The sequence below is a fragment of the Sinocyclocheilus anshuiensis genome, unplaced genomic scaffold (genome assembly GCF_001515605.1).
Source record: "Sinocyclocheilus anshuiensis isolate Anshui unplaced genomic scaffold, SAMN03320099.WGS_v1.1 scaffold462, whole genome shotgun sequence".
Lineage (NCBI taxonomy): Eukaryota > Metazoa > Chordata > Actinopteri > Cypriniformes > Cyprinidae > Sinocyclocheilus > Sinocyclocheilus anshuiensis.
The window spans coordinates 131694-154484 of record NW_015542340.1 but is presented as its reverse complement, the minus strand read 5'-3'; the positions used below and the strand labels follow the sequence as shown (position 1 = coordinate 154484).

Here is a 22791-nt window from a genome sequence, read left to right as displayed (position 1 = left end):
ATGCTACATGCACTTTTACAAGTTGTTTGAACTGAAATGTGTGTTGGCAGTGTGTGTACACAACCACCCTATAATCATAAAAATCCACCCAGTGCTTTTTTTTTTTTTAAATCCCCCAAAATAATAACCCCTTTCTCAAATCAAGCCATTCTCAGACTCTGGCCAGATGTACGTCACACAGACCCAGGCCCCTCCCACGAGTCGACTATTGACTGACACTGGTCAGCACAGACCCACTCTGAGTGAGCTGTCATCAGTCCGCCACTGTTTCACCGCCGGAGCAGATGTAGACAAGAATGGCTCCGAAGCGATTGAGGTGTTTTGTTGTTGGATGTAATAATGAACAAAGCAGTCGTCATTTACTCCAGACATCTGAGCCGCTGAAGACACAGTGAATTACATTTGTTTTTTAAGAGAATGTGCCCCCGATCTACCTAAATACGTCTATGTTCGCGTGAATCATTCGTGATCCAGCTTCACCTACAGAAGAAGTGAGTGTAAGGCTCTTTTATGAATCTTTGCAAATCGCCTTTCCTAATAATGTGCTAGTTAGCAAGTTCCGCAGCTAAATGCGGCTAAAGTTTAGTCTCATGAGAACGGCTCGTCACCCCACGGAAGAGAGGGGCAGGGTCAGCAGCAGAGGGCACCATCTACTCTATAAACGTATCTATAAACGGCTTGGAAGAGAGGGGCAGGGTCAGCAGAGCTCATTAGCATTTAAAGAGACATGCACTGAAACGGGTCGCTGTGAACAGAGCTGTTTTTGACAGGGTAAAAAGGTGTTGTTTTACACTACCATTGAGAAATTTTAACCAAAGTATGTTATAGACTTTTCATGAAGACCCTAAAGGATCATACCAACTTGTGGAAAATGGGCATCTGATGTCCCCTTTAAATACATTTGTACTGTTTATATGGATTAATCCCATGTTCACTGATTCATTCCCAATGATTCAGTCCTTCAGTCCATATTATAGAAAGAGATGCTCCACATTAATAAGCATAAAATAAGATATATTTGTATGGATGCAGCACATGAGAGTCTAATTGTTGGCAACGACGTGCCAAAAAGTTTAATACCCGGAAATGTACTGTGGTGTGATCTAAAAACACACTGTATTTTCAATTGTATTATAAGTATTTTGCATGCAGTCTTCATGAGCTCATATAAACTGAGAGACTTTGTGGAATATTTGTATTTTCAAAAAAATTTTTGTCACACTGCAAGACCTTTAAAAATGAACTAGTGAAGGCCAAAAAAAAAGCAGCCATGTTCATTTGTCAAATACCCAAAGACAACTAAATGTGAGCAGACCTTCAAGACGCCCTGCTGTATGAGAGGAGAAGAGTGGTTGACCAGAACGAGAAGAGCCTCCGGCTGGACGAGTTTGTCCATCACCTCCTCCAGCAGGAGGTCCGGCAGCAGGAGCAGAACCCCTCTCAGCAGATCGTACAGACCGCAGCAGATCAGAACCAGACAGTCTTCAGCACTGGATCTGAATGATTCAGAAAACACACACATGAATCATCACTGTGAAGATGAGAAACATCAGATCTTCAGCTGTGACTCAGAGCCTGTTAACCAAAACTTTCAGCATGCAAAATACACACGAATCTGTCACAAAAATAACTACAATGTTCCCATAACAGAAATTACTCATACTGTGATATCAGTACAAACAAAAGGAAAATCAATATTTGATAGACTTGGATAAAAAGCAAAGTGTTTCCCAACAAGAGCACCAATGACAGCTCCGAAATATGGTTTGTGGATAGGAGCTCAGAGTTTAGTCGTTAACATTTAATGAGTTTAAGTGATTATACAGTAGATGGGATATATCTTTAGTGCAGGAAAGGCAATGACGAAGACAGGAGGCAATTACCCAGTAACTGTTGACTGAAAGACCACATTAAAGAGATGATGTAACTTATAAATGAAGGCTAATATTATAAGTCATTCATCTCCAAAACTCAGCGGCAGAAATTAGCATAATTAAAGAGTGTTATTCATCGCACAGAATTTAAAAGATATATTACGCACATCTAGAACAACTAAACACATTATACAACGCATTTGAAAAAGGCTAAACGCTTCTGAGGTGTTTCAATTTGCTCCCTAGTTCAGTAGTAAGCACACTACCTAGGGACTCTACCATTTCTAAAGGTGTCCTATTGTCAAATTTTTTTTCTTACTGAAGACAGTTCCGTACAAAAAAGTATACTTGCATAAAATATTTTGCATGATTTCACTGTAAATGCCAACTTGTTACAGATACTTGTTACACTAACTTAGAAAGCATTACAAACCATTTACAAGGCTTAAAAAAAATTAACTTTGCAGAAATGTCAGCCCCTGCAGTTTTTCATTAAAGCATAACAGGGTTATTATCGTTAACAGAAACTACAAACAACAACAAAACAACTTTTCGTTACTTGAAATAAAACAAATTAACTTCAATAACTTAAATAACATTAACTGAAATTAAAAAAAAATTTTTTTAAAAGTATTTTATTTCAGCTAGTTGCCAAGGCAACATTTCTCATTTTCTTTTAGTTTGTAGAACAAACTAAATTAACTAAAATGAATGAATGAAAATAAATAAATAAATAATAGTAATACAATTTATAATAATTTTAATTATTAAAATACTATATTAATATTGATAATATTAGGCTGTGTGTCCACCAAAGCGTTTTTTCCCCGAGGCTAGCATATTTTTTCAATTGTTTTTAATGGGAGCGCCGCATTGCTTAAAACGCCAGGTGTGTGCTGAATGCTGAGCGTCTTTTTGATTCATCAACTCTCGGCGCCAAGAAAAAAATGCCCGAGGGCTCAGCGTGAAAAAGATGCTCAGCACTCGGGTGTTTTTTTCTTGGTGCCGTGAATTGATGAATGTTCAACTTTGGGTAAAAGTTCATCACTGTCACTTTTTATTCAGCTAACCAATCGCAGTGAAGGAGGGGCGGGACTAATAACGACCAACTGTCACACCCTGCTTGTACTACAACTGAAGTTAATATTACTTGTCTCCGAGTATTTATGCCTTTACCAGATTAAATTGCCAGACTATCATATTATTGTTATGAAAAATAATGCTTGGAGAAACATTTCATTCACGATGCGTCTGCCATATTACTTCAGCGGATATTCCTTATCTTAGCAACCACAGCGTCTCAACTGAAAAAAAAAACCGGTGCGCTCTCAAGCGCTCACAGCCTGGGGTTTTCAGCTGGCTAAAAACGCTTTGGTGGACACGCAGCCTTAATATAACAGATAAATTAAAATCTATACTATATTAATAACAATAATACTATATAGTCATTTAAAAAAAATAAAATTACAAAAACAGCAAATTTTCTAAAACTTCAATTAAGGCTAAAATGAAAACAGAAAAGAGAAAAATAAAATCTAATTCAAAAATATTAGATTCAGACAAAAACTACAATAGCATATCAATGATGCTAAAATAACACTAATGTAGGGCAGTGCAAATAATCAAATGCGATTATCATGCGCATCTCGTCAGTAAAGACGGTTCTGTGATTAGTAGTAAATCTCCATCACGTGCTTTCAGATGTAGCGGCATTTAACACACAGAGCCGCAAAATATCACGTTCATTATTGCAGGCAATACCTCGCTGATAATAGGGATGCACGATATTATCGGACCAATATCGGAATCGGCCGATAATGGCTTTTAATGTAAATATCGGTATCAGCCCGATATGAAAAATTAAGCCGGTATGTCTTGCCGATAAGAGGAATACATTAACTCACATGAGCTCAGGGTGTGCTAGCGATTACATCACGTCAACAGTGTGGCACATTCTTGAAGCAAAGTTTTGCCTGAATGATGATTAGATTCACTGTTTTGGATCGCTGCATTTAAACTGAGAATGCATGTACAGAATGACGCGTTCGGTGTGTGATATGGTAAACAGTAATAGCATGTGCAGCGTGAGCAGCGGCAGCCTCCCCCGGGTCCTAATGCCCGTTCTGTAAGGAGTTTTAATTCCATAGGGGGCGCTGTAGTCCTACTTCTAATAAGATGAAAGCAAAATACACAAATAATTATTAGACTGTTTATGATTAAATAAAGCAGTAATTGATTCCATAAAACCATGAGTATGTTTTGATTTAAAGGTCAGAAGCTATAGCTTACATGAACAACAACAGCATCAAAAAATAAAAAATCACAAACATGACACTTAAATTAAATAATTTTATATATACTGATTTATTCATTAATGTGTAATATTTTTAAAACAAATTATAAGCTCTAAAAGATTTTCAGAATAAAACAGCTCTTTTGCTTTAGACCATTTACAAATGTTAAATCTTAAAATAAAATGTTAAGGTTACCACTGCATCTTCTGAAAAAAAAAAATGCAGTGACTGAATAGTGACTGAGTAGTTTATTTATAGTTATTTTCAAATCTTCAATGTACTGTCATTATAAAATAACTTTATTATTGTTTATTTAATTAAGTTCTTGTTAAAAACGAACCAAGATTAAAAATAATTTGCTTATAATTTCTGCACAGGAGAGACTTGGTGTTGTTTCCAAACAAAAAGAAATATATCGGTATCGGCTATCGTCTAAAATGAGTTATATGGGGATATATGAGGATATCGGCAAAAATCCAATATCGTGCATCCCTAGCCGATAATGAACGCGATACTGCGTAGCTTGTCAGTGAACTACGGCTCTGTGTATTATTTGCACAGCCTTACACTAAAGTGAAATAATTTGGCCTGAAGTAGGCCTATTATCACGACAATATGAATATATAAAATACAGTATATATATTTTGGTTAATGACGACTTTTCTCATGTGGCTTGATCATAATTACTAATTACATTATGAGACATTTTCTGTTAATCAAAATGTCATAACTGGATCTTCCAGTGAAAAATCAGACTTCTCAAATTATTTACTGCGCTTAAACTCCGCCTCTGCAGGCTCACACTCATCTGCATACACGTTTGAATGCCACGCCCACATCTCAACATCCAATCAACAAACGATGCACAGAACCGAGGCCCTGTCCTACATTTTTCTTTCTCGATAATCCGTTTCACTCGGATGTACTTTAGTTTTATCGTGTTTACAATGTTGGATACAATTTTTCTCTCTTTGCATGGAAATGCTAGGATTTCCAACAATATAAAATCATCTGGTATTTTCAGAGTACCTGTCATTACTGGAGTCCGCCTTGCTGTGTCTGTCATACCCGGGTGAGTAGGTGTAACTTTCCCAGTCGTCCGGTGGAGCGGCACGGTCAGCCACGGTGGGCCAGCGAGCAATAGTCAGAGAGCCGTTCTGTGCGGGAAAAGCCAAACCCAGACTGGCCAGGTTACTGTGGCTCCTCTGGAAGGACTGGATTCCCTTCAGGCTGTCCGGTCGGCGTGGCGCTTCCTCGCTGGTCCAACTGAAATGGTCCTCAGAGTCCACCGGGCTGCCCGCTGGGCCGTCATGCTCCTCCTCTACGCTGATGGAGGGCGTTCGGTTTCCCGTGACGCTGCTCTCCTCATCACCGCCCACGTTCTGAGAGTCACATATTGTCTTTGCCGACTCACAGCTGCTGAGGAGCTGCTCGTCTCCGGTCCGCTTCAGGGTCTCCATGCTGCCCAGGGCATGCTGGGTACTCAGGGATGTCCCCTCAGGCTCAGTGGTCCCCATCACACTCCCATGGGTCAGACGGGGTGTCAGAGCCGGAGAAGAGTGCGGAGACGGGCCAATGCTTGGGGGCCGCAGTGACAGATCTTCATCACCATGCTCAGGGGAGGAAGTGTGGCGCACTGTGGGACAAACAAACAACATTTAGTCAGAAACTACGTTTTCAAGACAAGTTTGACAATGATAAGTTTTTCATGCTCAGATTTGCCTCTTCAGTTGCTCTTTTTTCACAAAGCGTGATCTCTTCTTTCTCTGCTGCACGTTTTTTATATCATTGCCAAACATTAAATATATTATTGCCCAGTTCTTTATGAAACAAAATGCAAAATGTAACTATATTAATCACACAGCTCTACAGTATACAGCAGGTAAAATAAGTATTGAACACGTCACCATTTTTCTCAGTAAATACATTTCTAAAGGTGCTGTTGATATGAAATTTTCACCAGATGTCGATAACAACCCAAGTAATCCACACATACAAAGAAAACAAAACAAAAACACCTCCTGTATGGAAAAACTAGTCGCATGCATTGCTCAGGAGTGATTTTGGCCCATTCTTCCACACAAACTCTTCAAATATTTCATATTATTATTAGACCATAGATTGAGAGGAAAGAGTGCTTAGAAATAGGCTTATTATTTTTATAATGTAAAAAAACAACTGCCAATTCAAATTCATACATTTAGATTTTTTCATCTTCAGAACATGATGATGAAACATTTTAACTTGCAATCATATTAAGTAAATATTAAGAAAATGTTAAACAAAATTACAAAATGAAGGATGAATGATGTTTGAGAGCAACATCTTATTCTTACCAATAGTAATACAATTTTTTTACATACAATTTAATAATATTAATACAAGCTATTTAGCTTTAAAGGGGTCATATGATGTTGCTAAAATCAGCTGGTGTCTTGGCTTTCCATGCCTTTTTGCACCTCCCTTTCTTCATGTGTTCAATACTTTTTCCCGGTGTCATTCCATTTTATTACACATAACTTTCTGAACTTGTTTGTTTTGTTTTCTTTGTATGTATGGATTACAGCACCTTTAGAAATATATTTACTGAGACATCATGATGTAGACATGTGGGGGCGTGTTAGAACGAGCCGTTTTAGGTAGGCGTGGTTGACTCTTAACTTTTATAAAGAATATCTCTTTGGATTTGAGACTTTAGTCTTTGCAACTTTACAGATCTTCTTTATGCACCAAGAGCTTGTAACACTTCAAAGAGAAAGGAAAACTTGAAATCGCATCATATGACCCCTTTAAAGAGTAACGGCGCATTGACGGGAGCAACACTGCGCTGCATGTAAGTTAATTTTGTCATGTGACACCACATTTATTTGCATTAAAGCCCCTTTTCTTGACAATAAGTGTTCCCAAACTAGTTTTTGCAACATTTTAAGTATCAACATAGAATTTAGGCACTAAAGTTAAAGACTTGAGAAACTGCACCAATAAATGCCATTTCCATCAGTTATATTGGTAAAAACTGATGGGCTAAACCCAAAAAAATCCTTGGATGGAAGCCTGGCTTATAAGGCATAAAGATATTAAGATAATATAAACATTATAATCATGATTTTCTCTAAAGCTGCTTTCAGATTAAGTATATTGTGAAGACCACTATATACTGTAATATTTGACTTGACAGGCAGATCTGTGATGTAATTGATTTGTATTCATTAAAGGTCACGCGTTTCAAAACTTAACAAGGCGCAGCAGTGGCAAACAGTCAGACAAGGACATTTCCAGTGAATAATGCTTATAAAGTGCGACAGAATGAGTAAGCATGATTTTTATTTTTATTTTGACCTTCTCATGAATAACCGCATTATCCTCAGCGGACGGCCGGGAGTTAATGATTGTAAGTCTGCTGCTTTAATGTGACTGGAGGTGGCGCTGACCTCGGGGCGGCAGTGATGCGTTACCTTCGGCAGGCGTCTCTGTGAAGACGGAGGGAGAGAGTGAAAGCACAGAGCTGCAGGCTGATTTCCCTCCACTGCTGGAGTGCCGCAGGTACATCATAGACTGAACCTTCTCCTGGTACAGCTTACCATCTGATGAGAAAAAAACATGAACTAAAATGCTCTTGTTTACGGTCAAATCTACATCTCAGTACGATAACTAACAAAGAAGAATGAGCTGTAAACTCAATGCCAGACTACTGCAACAATAAATGAAATCAGTTTAACCTGCTTAGTTTTCAGAAATCTCTTAACATAAACGTGTTCTTCACATTTTTTTCTTTCGACTATCAGAATAATATCAGCATTGCTAAAAAAGCTTATAAATACGGTTAGAAACAATATCTGATTTAAATTAGAATGCCAGAAATGTCATGAGTTTGATACAATCTTTATATATAATGAACAAAATTTAGGGCAAAAAATATATATATAATACATAAAAAATAATAATAATAATTAAAAAAAAAATGAATCACACTAACATCAGGGTTATTAAAAACTATAACAGCAAAAACTATAAAATAAAACTGAGATAAATATATAATTATATACAGATATGTGTGTGTGTGTATGTGCGTGTTTTGTTATAATTTTATACTATTAAATAAAGAAATGTATAAATAAAAGAAAACATGAACTGATTAAACAGCTTTAATGACTAAAAAGGAAAAAAAAAAGTTTTTGGTTTAAATTTTTAGTAACTCGCAATCCATGTACAGTAGATATGCTATTTATAAGCCATTTAAGAAAAACAGACAAATTAAGGTTAAAAAAATATTTTTTCTGTTTTAAAACCAGTGTCATTTTTCTTCTTCTGTGGATCAAGGAGGCAAAAGCAGTGTGAACATTCTGCTAAACATCTTTTTTTGTGTTCCACAGAAGAAATGAAGTCATACAGGTTTGGAAAAATGCAAATGATGACAGAATGATCATAAACTATTGCTTTAATGACTCGATCAGACACAGGTTTTCTGAAGGTTTGCTCACCGATGTGCAGAGAGAAGTAGAAGCTGGTGGGCGTGTGGCACACGTAAGTGTTGGTGGGGGGGTGAACGGCCAACAGGAAATTATAGACCAGCCGCAGCAGGTCCAGGTCCGGAGGAGACCCCAGAACCTCCTGGATGATTTTGACAAACGAGAGGCAGACCTCCTGCGGGATGGAGGTCAGGTACTCGTCTCGATGCTCCTGTATAAGTAATGATGAAGATGATGTTACAAAATGACCCCCACACACTGAACTATGATTGGTCTTCATTCCTGCATTCTTTTCTTTCAGCATACCTTCAAGTGTTCGTTCATGTTTATTTCATGCAGTAACTAGTAGTAAAGAGAAGATCGGTTAACGTACCGCTTGCTGGTGCGGCTACAGTAATGTCACGTAACAATAAAGAGCATCAAAACCGCATTTATTGTTCGAATTTCTTTATTTAAAAAAAAAAATGAAAACTGAGACTTTGTTTCATATTAAAAATAACAACAAAGCTTATTGCAATAACTGGATGGTAGGAACACCAAAACTGTTTCGACCAAAACTGAAAATTAATTTCCGGTTGAATATTTTCAGATGCCAAAATTTTGGTGCATCACCAGTTGATTCTCATGGACAGCTGACAGAAAACAAGACTCACGACCACATTTCAAAGACTACAATCTAAACTCATCAGACCTCATGTGTTTGTGCATGTAGTGAACGTCTCACCTGAAGCACCTGGCAGGCGAGCAGGAAGCGATGAACCACCTGGGCCTTGAGGAGCTGTCGAATGTTGAACATCTGCTGAGGATGATGCACCCGGATGAGGATCTCTAAAGCAGTCAGCAGCGTCTCCCACACGCCACACTATACACACACATACAGCTGTCACAGTTAGCTCTCTATAAAAATAACCCAACTTATACAATATATGTTCTCATTCAAATGAGAGCATGTACCTGCGCTTTGGCCCATATCTTCCAGTCCAGCAGTATTTCAGACAGCAGTCTGAGATCTTGCAGCACCACAGTGGATTCAGCATCCAGATGAAACTGTCCGTCTTCTCCGATCGTCAGGATTGGCCCGCTGCAGCAGCCGTCCAACAGCGTCTGTTACACCATATGCACACAGACACATATTTGCCGTGCTGTACCCTAAAATCAAACTCCAGTGGTATTCAAAAGGCTAAAACAGAGTGAGTATTTTTCAGACTGATTAATCTGATGCATTTAAGAAAACAAGAACATACTGAGAGGGACAAAGCAGTCTCACTGGAAGTCTCCATTACCAGTAACAACCAGCAGGGTGCACTGTTTAGTAAAACAGCAGCACAAGCACACAGGTTTATTACGGTTAACTAAAACTAAATCCATAAAAAAAACAATGTAACTTTTTTTTCAAAAATTAATGAAATTATATAGGCATTTTTGTTTTTTTAATGACAAAAACAAACAAAAAACACAGCAAAACCACTAAAACTTTCAAATAAAACTAAATAAAAAAATATATAATTGAAAATGTTTACAAAAACTATACTGGTATTTCAATGATACTAAAATACTGGAACTGGTGATATACAGGTGCATCTCAAAAAATTAGAATATCATGGAAAAGTTCTTTTCCACAAGGAGTGTAAGCCACAGAAGGTCATCGCTGAAAGGGCTGGCTGTTCACAGAGTGCTGTATCGAAATATATTCATAGAAAGTTGACGAAGGAAAAAGTGTGGTAGGAATAGGTGCACAAGCAACAGGGATGACCGCAGCCTTGGGAAGATTGTCAGGAAAAGCAGATTCAAGAACTTGGGAGGGCTTCACAAGGAGTGGACTAAAGCCGGAGTCAGCGCATCAAGAGCCACCACACACAGACGTCTTCAGGAAACGGGCTACAGCCGTCACATTCCTAGAACCAAGCCACTCCTGAACCAGAAACAACGTCAGAAGCGTCTCACCTGGGCTAAGGAGAAAAAGAACTGGACTGTTGCTCAGTGCTCCACAGTCCTCTTTTCAGATGAAAGTAAATTTTGCATTTCATTTGGAAATCAAGGTCCCAGAGTCTGGAGGAAAAGTAGAGAGGCACAGAATCCAAGCTGCTTGAAGTCCAGTGTGAAGTTTCCAGTCAGTGATGATTTGGGTGCCGTGACGTCTGCTGGTATTGGTCCACTGTGTTACAGCCGTCTATCAGGAGAGTTTAGAGTACTTCATGCTTGCTTCTGCTGACAAGCTTTTTGGAGATGCTGATTTCATTTTGCAGCAGGACTTAGCACCTGCCCACAGTGCCAAAACGCCTTCTAACTGGTTTGCTGACCATGATATTACTGTGCTTGATTGGCCAGCCAACTCGCCTGACCTGAACCCCATAGAGAATCTATTAGGGGTATTGTCAAGAGGAAGATAAGTAACATCCGACCAAACAACACAGACGAGATGAAGGCCACTATCAATAACGCCTCAGCAGTGCCACAGGCTGATCGTCTCCATGCCACGCCGCATTGAAGCAGTAATTCGTGCAAAAGGAGCCCCAACCAAGTATTGAGTGCAGAATTAAACCTACTTTGGAGATCTTGAACATTTCTGTTTTGTAAATCTTTTTTTGATTGATCTTTCAGAAAATATTCAAATTTTTCGTAACCATCAGAATTAAAACAAAAAAAGCTTGAAATATTCCAGTTTGTGTGCAATGAATCTAGAACATAAGAAAGTTTGCTTTTTTAAATTAAATTACAAAAGTAAAGAACTTTTCCATGATATTCAAATTTTTTGAGATATTGAATTTTTAATTTTCCTAAGCTGCAAGTCGTAACCATCAGAATTAAAACAAAAAAACTCTTGAAATATTTCAGTTTGTGGTCAATGAATCTAGAACATAAGAAAGTTTGCTTTTTTGAATTAAATTACAAAAAATAAAGAACTTTTCCATGATATTCTAATTTTTTGAGATGCACCTAGTTGGAAAAAAAAAAAACATGATATATAATATGCATCTAAATTTTTACATTTAAATTTTTTAGGAATCTTTGACAAACTAAAAAGCACAATAAAATATCAGGATATTCATGCTGCTGCTTAATTTTAAATTGTCACCATAAAAATATTGCGAATATCTAATGCATCAACCCAGATCATCACAGAATGAAAGGTTTTTGGCTAATTAACAACATCCGATAGGCTAAAACTCACCTTCAGAATGTGGTATCCCACAATGCACTTGGGCTTGATGAGAACCTGGTGAATCATGGAATAGCCGTGGTAACACTCCATCTCATGAGTGCGATGCTGGTTGTTCTTAACCAGAGACAGCAGCAGCTGCAGCGCCAGAGCTTGAGTTTTCTCACAGTCGCTCAACTCCACCGCCTACGAGAACAAACAAACAGACAGACAGACAGACAGAAAGAGATAGCGCAACGTGATTCAGTGTTCCTGCTGCTAAAATCACTGTATGTGTGAAATACATCACATAGTGAAAATGAAGTGAGCTGTGAATGTGTTTTCATGCTGACAATCTGGATCACAGTGTTATAACACACAGAACACAGGAAGCCTCAGCAAACAACACTTGATTAATAGTACTGCCTGCAAAACAAACATGATGTGCGCCAAAATACCTAAACTAAACTAGATCCATCTGCACTAAATTATTTAATCATTTAATAAATGTCAGCTATTTGGCATCATACCCAAAGTAGAGCATCTGAAGCTATTTTAATTAGCACTGCTCCTCAATTATTACTTTTTTGTCTCAGCATGGTTCACCCTTGTAAACTTGTAGCTGCTTTTCAACATACATGGTTTAGATAATGCCAATCATTTGTCTTGCTCGAAATTATGGAGTAAACACCACAAATTTCATGATTCTTTGCTGAAATGTCAAAATAACAGTATTTATCTGAAACAGAAATCCTTTGCCTGTACTGTCTGTCACTTTTTATCAATTTAATGCATCCTTGCTGAATAAAAGTTTATTTTTCTTACTAACCCCAAACTTTTGAACAGTAGTGTATGTTAGTTTAAAAATAGTAATATTTGCTTCTGTGTTTTTGTTATCATGACAGACTGATCTGAAAAGAGAGCGAGAGAGAGTGAGAGTGAGAATGAGAGAAACACAAAGCGAGGCTTTGATGTGACTGTCAAGAGATGTTTGAAGGATAATGTGAGGGAACACGGTGTGAGAGAGAACGTTCCGGGCCAGAACATGCCGACCAAAAAACAAATTTTGCCCACTGAATGAACAGTGTATTATCAGATCACCAGCAAAAAAAGATACCTTCACTAGAGACTTTAAAACGTAATATTCAGATTTACTTTCAAACATTATGGTTTTGATTAAAAAGCACAGCAAACAGATACAGTCAGAGCTTTTGTGAATCCGCATTCAAAAGTTCACAAAATGCAGTAAAAATTGCTGTATTTTTTCCATATGATGTTAAAGGGGTCATCGGATGCGACATGCACTTTTACATGTTGTTTGAACTGAAATGTGTGTTGGCAGTGTGTGTACACAACCACCCTATAATGATAAAAATCCACCCAGTGCTTTATTTTTTAATCCCGTTAAATCATTTCCCCTTTCTCATATCAAGCCATTCTCAGATGCCTTTCCGTGTGACGTCACACAGACCCAGGCCCCTCCCACGATTGACACTAGCGTTTTACCTTAGACCCTCCCTGAGTGAGCTGTCATCAGTCCGCCATTGTTTCGACGCCGGAGCAGGGGAAGACAAGAATGTCTCCTAAGCGATTGAGGTGTTTTGTTGTTGAATGTAATAATGAACAAAGCAGTCGTCATTTACTCCCGACATCTGAGCCGCTGAAGACTGAAGACGATTGTTTTTGAAGGGAATGCACCCCCAATCTACCTAAATGCGTCTATGTTTTGCATGAATCATTCGTGATTCAGCTTCACCTACAGAAGAAGTGAGTACAAGGTTCTTTTATGAATCTTTGCAAATCGGCTTTCCTAATAACGTGCTAGTTAGCAAGTTCCACAGCAAAAGTAAACAGTCTCATGCGAACTGCTCGTCACCCCAAGGAAGAGAGGGGTGGGGTCAGCAGAGCTCATTAGCATTTAAAGGAAAATGGACTAAAACGGCTTGCTGAAAACAGAGCTGATTTTACAGGCTGAAAAGGGTGTTACACTACCATTGAGAAATTTTAAACAAAGTATGTTATAGACTTTTCATGAAGACCCTAAAGAATCATATCAACTTGTGGAAAATGGGCATCTGATGACCCCTTTAAGTGAAATGAAATAAAATATAGAAAAACTTAATCTTATTTTATTTCAGCTAGTTGCAAAGACAACTTTCTCATTTTTAAGTACTAAAATTACAAAAAATAAGTAATTTATAAAAACTACATAGACATACTTGAAAAAACGAAAAAACAAAAACAAAAAAAACAAAAAAAACTTTAAAATTAAAGTGAAAACAGAAAATATGAAAATAAAATATAATATAATTTAAAATAAAACTATAATAGCATATCAATGGTGCTAAAATAACAATGAAATACAAATAATGTTTTAATACAAAAAATTTAAGAAATACTTTTAACTGATTATATCTCTGTTAATATGTTGTAACAAATATTGTTTTATTGTCTTTTTCTTTTTTATCTCTCCTGTTGAAAATCATCAATAAAAGGAGTTCAACTAAAAGATCTGGCCAAAACACATGAGCATTGTGTGTTTGTGTGCAGTAAAGCAGAAGTGCAGTGACAGATGAACTCATTTCCACACGTTCCTGGTCTTTACTAGTGACGGATACGCAGACAAACACATACCCGAGCGAACAGGAAGACAAAAGCGCCGGTGCCTCCAATCTTGTGCAGGACGCTGTGTAGACCGAGAACAGAAAATATGAAAATAAAATATAATATAATTTAAAATAAAACTATAATAGCATATCAATGGTGCTAAAATAACAATGAAATACAAATAATGTTTTAATACAAAAAATTTAAGAAATACTTTTAACTGATTATATCTCTGTTAATATGTTGTAACAAATATTGTTTTATTGTCTTTTTCTTTTTTATCTCTCCTGTTGAAAATCATCAATAAAAGGAGTTCAACTAAAAGATCTGGCCAAAACACATGAGCATTGTGTGTTTGTGTGCAGTAAAGCAGAAGTGCAGTGACAGATGAACTCATTTCCACACGTTCCTGGTCTTTACTAATGACGGATACGCAGACAAACACATACCCGAGCGAACAGGAAGACAAAAGCGCCGGTGCCTCCGATCTTGTGCAGGACGCTGTGTAGACCGAGAGCCTGGCAGGGCATCATGGTCCTGAAGAAAGGAGGCTCCAGGATGAAGCTCTGGACCTCTTTGGCACTGAAGGGCCGCTGGGAAGCCACCGCTGACTTGGCCTGGCCCTTCAGACGGATCACCGGCTCATATATGGTGTAGAGAGACGGCGTGCTGGGGGCATAAACTACTGCTAAACTCTCCTGTAAACACACAAATGCACAGAGACAAAGGCAAAGTTATTTTTCTTGCTCTGTTTGAAATAAAAGTTTTCAATGTAGCATGTCGACTCTAACATTGAGATCACAGGATTCCTGTGAGCCGATTAGATTTGCAGTGTGAGAGCTGTAAGAGGAAACGAGTGGCTTTCCTAACAGTTCTCCGCAGGAACGGACAGATTTGTTTGCTCTACAGTAATGAAAAATCAGGATGAAATGTTGTTTATTTGTCATAAAAATTTTATGCAAATATATTATTAACTCTATAAAGCCTACTGTATCATATCTGATACAGAACATTCTTAGGCATGTATATGATCAATATGATCAAAACTTTGCTGTTATTCCTGTCACACACAATCTACTCCATGCCTTCTGTCGTCTGATTGATAGTTTAGAGGTTTTTATCCAGTAAACGTAAGGATAACTTCATTAATATTTCCAGATGAACACTTACTGGACTGAAGCAACTTCGCTTTACTTGATTATCCAGACATCATTTTATAGAAAATCATGTTCTAATGTGAGTATCAAACATGATCATCAGGCTTTTGAGGTGTGTTTGTTTGTTCATCTCTCAATCATCATAGGATTGCATTGTATTATGTTTTTAGCATTTAAATCTCATCTTACGAAGACATATTATTGGAGATATAGAGTGACTGCTGGCAGTTATCATTTTATGTAATTATCTGCTTTACTGTTATAAAGATCTCAATGATTTGCATTACAAGCTTCAGAATTTCTTCAGAATCTTACTTTTTTGGCCATATAAATATCAGCATCTGCACCAAATTACATATTTTTATCAGGCTGTTTTTTTGTCTTCATAGTCTCACTATCAGGGATGCAAACTCATCATGGGTGAAAAAGGTGACAAAGACGGTTTTTATAAAATGTTTTAAACAATATTTTACACCCTTTATTATTCTTTTTTTTGACTCTATAGTTGTGCAGTAAAATTCACTTTAAAGATTCACATTTCATTCATGAAGATGACATGAAATAAATTATCTCCTGGTGGAAAACAAAGACTGATGAAAATGACATGAAATTACCTCAGCATCTGCACCAAATTACATATTTTTATCAGGCTGTTTTTTTGTCTTCATAGTCTCACTATCAGGGATGCAAACTCATCATGGGTGAAAAAGGTGACAAAGACGGTTTTTATAAAATGTTTTAAACAATATTTTACACCCTTTATTATTCTTTTTTTTGACTCTATAGTTGTGCAGTAAAATTCACTTTAAAGATTCACATTTCATTCATGATGACGATGAAATAAATTGTCTCCTGGTGGAAAACAAAGAAAATGGCATGAAATTGCCTTTAATATCCAGTAGATGGCAGCAGAGGATCACTCATTAGCTCCTTTGCCATTTCCACTCCCTAGTTTTTGTTTGTTTGTTTTTACACAACTTGCTTTTGGATTTATTACAAAAAGACTATGAAGTATAGCCAGAGCAGGAAGTCACATAGTTTAAAGTCTCATGTCATTTAAAAAATAAGTAAACAAATAAGCCCAGACACCAACAGCCTAGAAGGGTTAATTATTTAAATACTTAACTATTTAAATACTTAAGTTAATTTTAATGGTATTATAATTAAATAATGCATTAAACAGGGCTGTACAGTGATACATATATGTCGCACGTGCTACAAAAAAACTGGTCTGTGCGATGAATGCTGTAGTTTTGTTACTCTGAATTTACTCCGCATCACTTAATGCACAGGTCTGTTTTGACATCGGCTTGTCAGACAGTTCGTTCGGTCCATTCAGTGGCGAAGCCGGACGGTCACGCACTGCGGGGGGGCCCGCGATAACCTCCCCGTGCTGAGTTGTGGCGTATTATGTGTCAACTATTGCCAGAGATATTGTCAAAAGCATCAAATATTGGCAATATTAAGAGGATTTAGCATTTCCAATTAATGTAGGCCTGTTACATTCTTCTTATTATTAGACTTATTATTATTATTAGGTTACTTTTATTAAATTACAATTAATTTGCCCCGCAATAATGTCATAGCATAACACGCTGTGAGGATAATAAAAGTTTAGGTTATTAGCTTACTCCTCACCGAATTTTTTTTTTAAATGTGTAAAAAAAAAAAAAACAGGCCTATTCATTTATACAATGAATTAAAGGCCTATAATTAATGATTAACACTGCTGTCATCAATGAAAATTAAGAGCAGCTTTATTTCAAGCAACAACCTGTTTAACGCGAAATATGTTTCTTCTCATGTTTTTCACTATACGGGCCACAAGAGAAATATTAAGGGAATAATTTAAGACAGTTAAATAGCGTCAGCATATGTTGAAGTAGATTCGTCTCTCGTTGTCTCTGAGAGAATATGCGCCGTTAATGCAGCGTTAAGCTTCGTCAGATTTTTTTACTTTCACTTTCTTTTCATTTTGTTATAATGGGAAGATCTGCGAATGTGTACAACTACGTAAACATGCGAAGCCAGAGCGCGCACACACAAATAAAAAACAAGCAGGACTGTTTGATAGCGGGGGAGTTCAAGCGGGTACAGAATTGAGATGAGAAAGGACACCCCCCACACACACACACACACACAAATTTAAAAACTCACCGGATCTACACGAATCACACAAATGACCCATTTTGAATTCAAAATGGTGAATTTCGCCGAAAGGTGACAAGTTTGCATCCCTGCACTATATCACACTATATTAGCCATAAAAGCCTGATGCATCAAAACATGATACTGAACAAAAAACAAATGCAAACTTGTTTTATATTTTGTCTAAAGATTTTCTTATTTAAGGTTCAATAAACTCTTTCATTTAAAAAAAAAAAAGAAAAAAAAAAAAAGGGGATTTTCTGACTATTATTTCATATATCAGGCTGACAGGGTATTTTATTAAAAAAAAAAAAAGAAAAAAAAAAAAAAGGGGATTTTCTGACTATTATTTCATATATCAGGCTGACAGGGTTAATGTAATTCTTTTAATCTTGAGGCGAAATATCACCTGGGCATGTTATTTACAGGTTTCTTTAGATAAATGTGTACAATGCTTTATAATAGCACTAGATATTGTCAGAGACGACCAGAAAAAAGAAGCAAATTCATCCATGAGGAATGAAGGTTTCTGTGACTTTTCATGTCATGAAAAAATGACTTTTTCTGATGGCAGCAATTATCGAGCATGTAATGCATTAGCATACGAACACCTGGAACAGCATGTACTCATAAAATCACCGGTAATTAAGATGTCAGTGGGTAAAACTGCACAGAAAAAAACACTTAAGCGGGAAATGATGTAAAAATGGATAAATAATGTTGCCTGCTTTCGAGTGGCAGTGAAGGAGATAAACAAGCTATTGAACTGTGTCGCTGCCAGATACATTTGCATAAAAGCCTTCTGGTGGAAAATGTGACATTCTGGAAAAAAATAAATAAATTCATATTCATAGGTGCAGTGGCTTACAATAAGAGGTGCGATGTCGACGTCTGTATTCCTCATGAGGAGCTCTCGTATCTGCTCACACTGAAGACCCTCCTGTGTCACGTACTTGGACAGTGTCCCGTGAGGCTTGCCGTACTTGCAGGGCATGATGGAGGTGAGGTCAGGACCGCTGGCATACAGGCAAAATGCCTCCGCTGTGTCAATTCTGGAGCCTAAAACAACCAATAGCCCGTTTACTTCAGCACACCATTTTTCATTTATGAAAACGTTATAAAAATATAGCCTAACTTTGGAAAAATATCACTGATTATTACTGTATACTGTATTGTTGCATATAAATGAAATTATTAAATATCTTCTGTATTGTTTTAATGAAAATACAGTAAGGGTGGAAAATATGCTTAGATTAATTTAAACGTGTCTGCATTTTTTACATAAATATTGAAAAATAAATGAATATCATTTAAAAAATTAAAAATGTTTAAATGTTTTAGGATTGTTGTTGTATATAAATTTATTTTTAGTTTTCTTTTTAATTTTATTTTAGTAATGATACAATGTGCTTTTGTCAATTTTATTATTTTATTAATATTGCTATTTAGACAATTTATTTTTATTTTGTTTTATTTATTTTTTTTTCCAGTAATTAATGCTAGTGCACCAATTTAAAGTAAACATATTTCTCTTAGTTGACAAGGCAACATTTCTAATTTTTGTTTAAAGTTTTTGATCTAATGTTTATTTATATTGTATTTTATTTCCGCTTTATTTAAATTAACAAATATGTTTCTAATAGTCATAATAGTTTAATAGTATTTTGTAGTAGTAAAAATATTTAGAAAAAAAAAAGACTAACCAATTTGTATGTACAACTCTATAAAAGATTGATTAAATGATTAAATTTTATTTTATTTTTTTTAAGTTTTTCTTTGTCCATTTTACAAAAAGTTTTCAAAATAAGTTTGTCCTGATAAAAACTGTTCTCATGACATAAACAATTGGGCAGACCAAAAACATGTCACAGACAAGTTAGTGCAATGTTATTGACATGTCAATATTGTCATATCATATTGTCAACAGACAATAAAGAATAATAATAGAGCGTGTGGAGGATGAAAAGCTGTGACCTAAAGACTAACAAACAAACACATTGAGGATGGCACTGGAGCATCTAACCACTGCTAACCAAAGCTGGACTGGGGCCATTCATGACCTATTAGTAGCAACAGAACGGCTATTCTGTTCAGAAAAGCGTGTTGTGTGGAGGGAATGTGGAGAATTTGTGGCTCACGCACAGAAACCTCCAGCAGCAGGAAGATCCCACGTTACCAACAACATCACTTCCATACTTTTGTCAATTCACTGTTTTTTCTATTATTTCTTTTAAATATTCTTTATAAATATTTATTTTTATTTATTTACACTGCTTTTAGTGCTTCAACTTAAACTTCAGTTAGTTGTCAAGGCAACATTTCAAATTTTCTATTTAAATTTGTCATCTAATGTTTATTTTCAGCTGTCTTTCACTTAACAAATATGTTTTTAATCGTTTTAGATTTAAAAAAAAAAAATCGGATTGTTCTGACGAAAAACAAAAACACTGTAGAGAAGGTCTTATGGGAACTGGTTTCATACCATTAAAGAGCAGCAGCGTGCCCATATCCCAGCGTGCACTTGGGCTGGCCTGCTCCTCTGAGGGGTGCTGATAGTGTCCAAGCATACAGTAGGTCTTATTACTGTCTGATGACAAACTGGACTTCCTGAGCAGAGTAAAGTCTAGCGAGACGTCACACTTCCTGTATGTGGCACAGGAAGGCTCGATTAAAACATGATTCTGACTGCATGAGGAACTGATGCCTGCAGCCCTGGTTGAACTGTCCCTTTAAAACATCCACCAACCAACTGCAGATGCAGACTCACCTAATGCCGCCCACCCAGAGGGTCAGCTGACCGTGGATGTTCTTCTTGCCCTCGGGCTGCTGCGAGTACGTGAGAGCCAAGTGCTGCCACCTGCCTGCTGTCAGCACACCATCTCCAGACTCAGCCTGGGCCAGCAGACCCGCCTTCATCTCGTCATTTGGATCGATGCAGATCCTGAACTCACAAATCAAGAGCCACTTTAGTAATATAGCACTGAAAACATTGACTTTTTGTGGCTTGTGCAAGGAAATTATCCCAACTTTGCACAAATAATCTTTCCATGAGCACATACAATGACATCTCCAAGCCAGTATTTTCCTTTAGATCTTTAGATCTAAAATCTTTTTAAAAGATCCAAAAAAAAAAAAGATCTAAAATCTTTAGAAATTAGATTTTAGTTACATTTTCAGTTTTAATTACAATTTTAATTACATTTTTAGTAATTTTATTACTATTTTTAAATATTACTTTTCAAGTTCATTTTTATTTCAGTTTTAGTTTCGGTTCATTTTTCAGTTAGTATGTTGGAAACAAGAAGTCTAAATCTAAAAAATCCTTTTTTTTTTTTACACACATTTTTAATTAATTAGTTTTTTAAAAACTTTTTTATTACTATTTTAGGTTTATGTTTATTTCAGAGAAGCCAAAATCTAAAAAAGATAACTTTTTACCCAACACAAAACGGCATTCACAACCTATTTTCTTTCCAAAACACAATTAAGTAAATTTTTCCATAAGAACTTGATTAGATGGTCTAAAGTGGTGCTTTATACAAGAATGGAGTTATAGCTGAGTGACTTTGCAGTGGAACATATACTGGCCTCATGAAACACCACTGACATCCACTTTAGAGGGGTCTTTTTTGAGGGGCAAATGTACTTGGTGCAACTTTGCAGTTTTTGCACTCACCTGAATGTAAAGGCTCCGGTGGAGATGTTCACCCACACCTGAAGCATCAGTGCCTTAGAGCCCATGGAGAGGACATGGAGGAGGCATCTGTCTGTCTGCTGCTCCGGGACATGAGCGGGACCATGCAGGGCCTCCTCTTCTGCAACACACAGCCAAACTAACTCATCAAACCTATTAGATATAGTGTGATGATGTTCATGTTTCAGTATTGTTACGGTTAACTAAAACTAAACCTATTCAAAAAACATTTTTCGGTAACTGAATTAAAGACAAAATTAATACAAATAAAATATATTTTATATGAAAAACTTAAAATCAAAAATTAAAAATGTTGCCTTGGCAACTAACTGAAAGAAATATGTTTAAGCACTAAAATGACTAAAACTAAAATAAAATAAAGAAAAAATCTAATCAAATAATACAAAATAATAATAATAATAATAATAATAATACAAATAATAATAATAAAAAAATAAACACAACAGAAGAGCACATAACAACATTTTGTAAAATTTAATTAAAAGAATAAGAAATATTGTCTGTAAATGAATTAATGATTAAATAAAACAAACATCATATGAAAAACTAAACCTTAAAAAAACAAAAATGTTGCCTTAGTAACTTACTGGAATAAATAAGTTAAAGTTGAAGTACTAAAATGACGTAAACCTAAATTAAAATAATTTAAAGAAAAATATAAATAAATAATGAAAATGACAAAAGCACATAACAACTAGTGGTCGACCGATATATCACCAAGGCCGATATATCGGCCGATATTTGGCATTTTTCAAATTTTTCTGTTTGGCCGATGAGTTCAAGGCAGGACCTTTATTTTGACGGCGCTGCCTGAGCACACAGTGTTCACATTCTCCTTTTTGGCTGTCATCGTTAACAGTTCTGTCTAATACAGACAGAAATCTGTCTAATAATCAGAAAGAACTGTTAAACAAAGGAATTAAAATGTATACAAAAAAGTATTATAGCGATTGCTTTTATATGATTAGTTATAGAAAGGCAAACATTATAATACTTTCTCGTTTGCCGTCAGCATTCAGCAAATACGCATTTATATAATTTAAACAAATCTTTGAATGACTAATGAACATTTAATTTAAAAAATCTTGCAAACTTAGTCGGATCCAGCTGTGAGATCTTGTGAAGTGTGCATTTTAATCCTGCATGATCCCGTGTTCTCTGCGTGACTTTCGGTCCGTGTGAATTGAATGCTGACAGGAGGAGAGTTCAGCTTCACTGGAGATGCGCAATCGACAAACTTAAAACTCATGATTTCTAATTATGCTGCGCTTCATGCTTTTGCCCACTGCCATATTCATGTCATTTTCAATGTGTGCTGTTTGTAAAATGAGTGTTACCTTAACTTTATTTGAAAAAATATGATTCCCAATGCACACAAACTTCCCAGA

The 22791-nt window shown here is 36.4% G+C and overlaps 1 protein-coding gene across 1 annotated transcript in view; it reads right to left on the bottom strand.

Moving 5' to 3' along the window:
• The window catches only part of LOC107691204 (lysosomal-trafficking regulator-like), a 122024-nt gene that overhangs the window by 38126 nt on the left and 61107 nt on the right, over positions 1-22791 (bottom strand). Inside the window, 12 exon segments of the mRNA XM_016489701.1 lie at positions 1316-1496; positions 5198-5804; positions 7624-7752; positions 8650-8848; positions 9362-9499; positions 9592-9741; positions 11810-11983; positions 14833-15081; positions 18557-18747; positions 20171-20331; positions 20456-20629; positions 21365-21503. Coding sequence (XP_016345187.1) covers positions 1316-1496; positions 5198-5804; positions 7624-7752; positions 8650-8848; positions 9362-9499; positions 9592-9741; positions 11810-11983; positions 14833-15081; positions 18557-18747; positions 20171-20331; positions 20456-20629; positions 21365-21503 — 2492 coding nt within the window.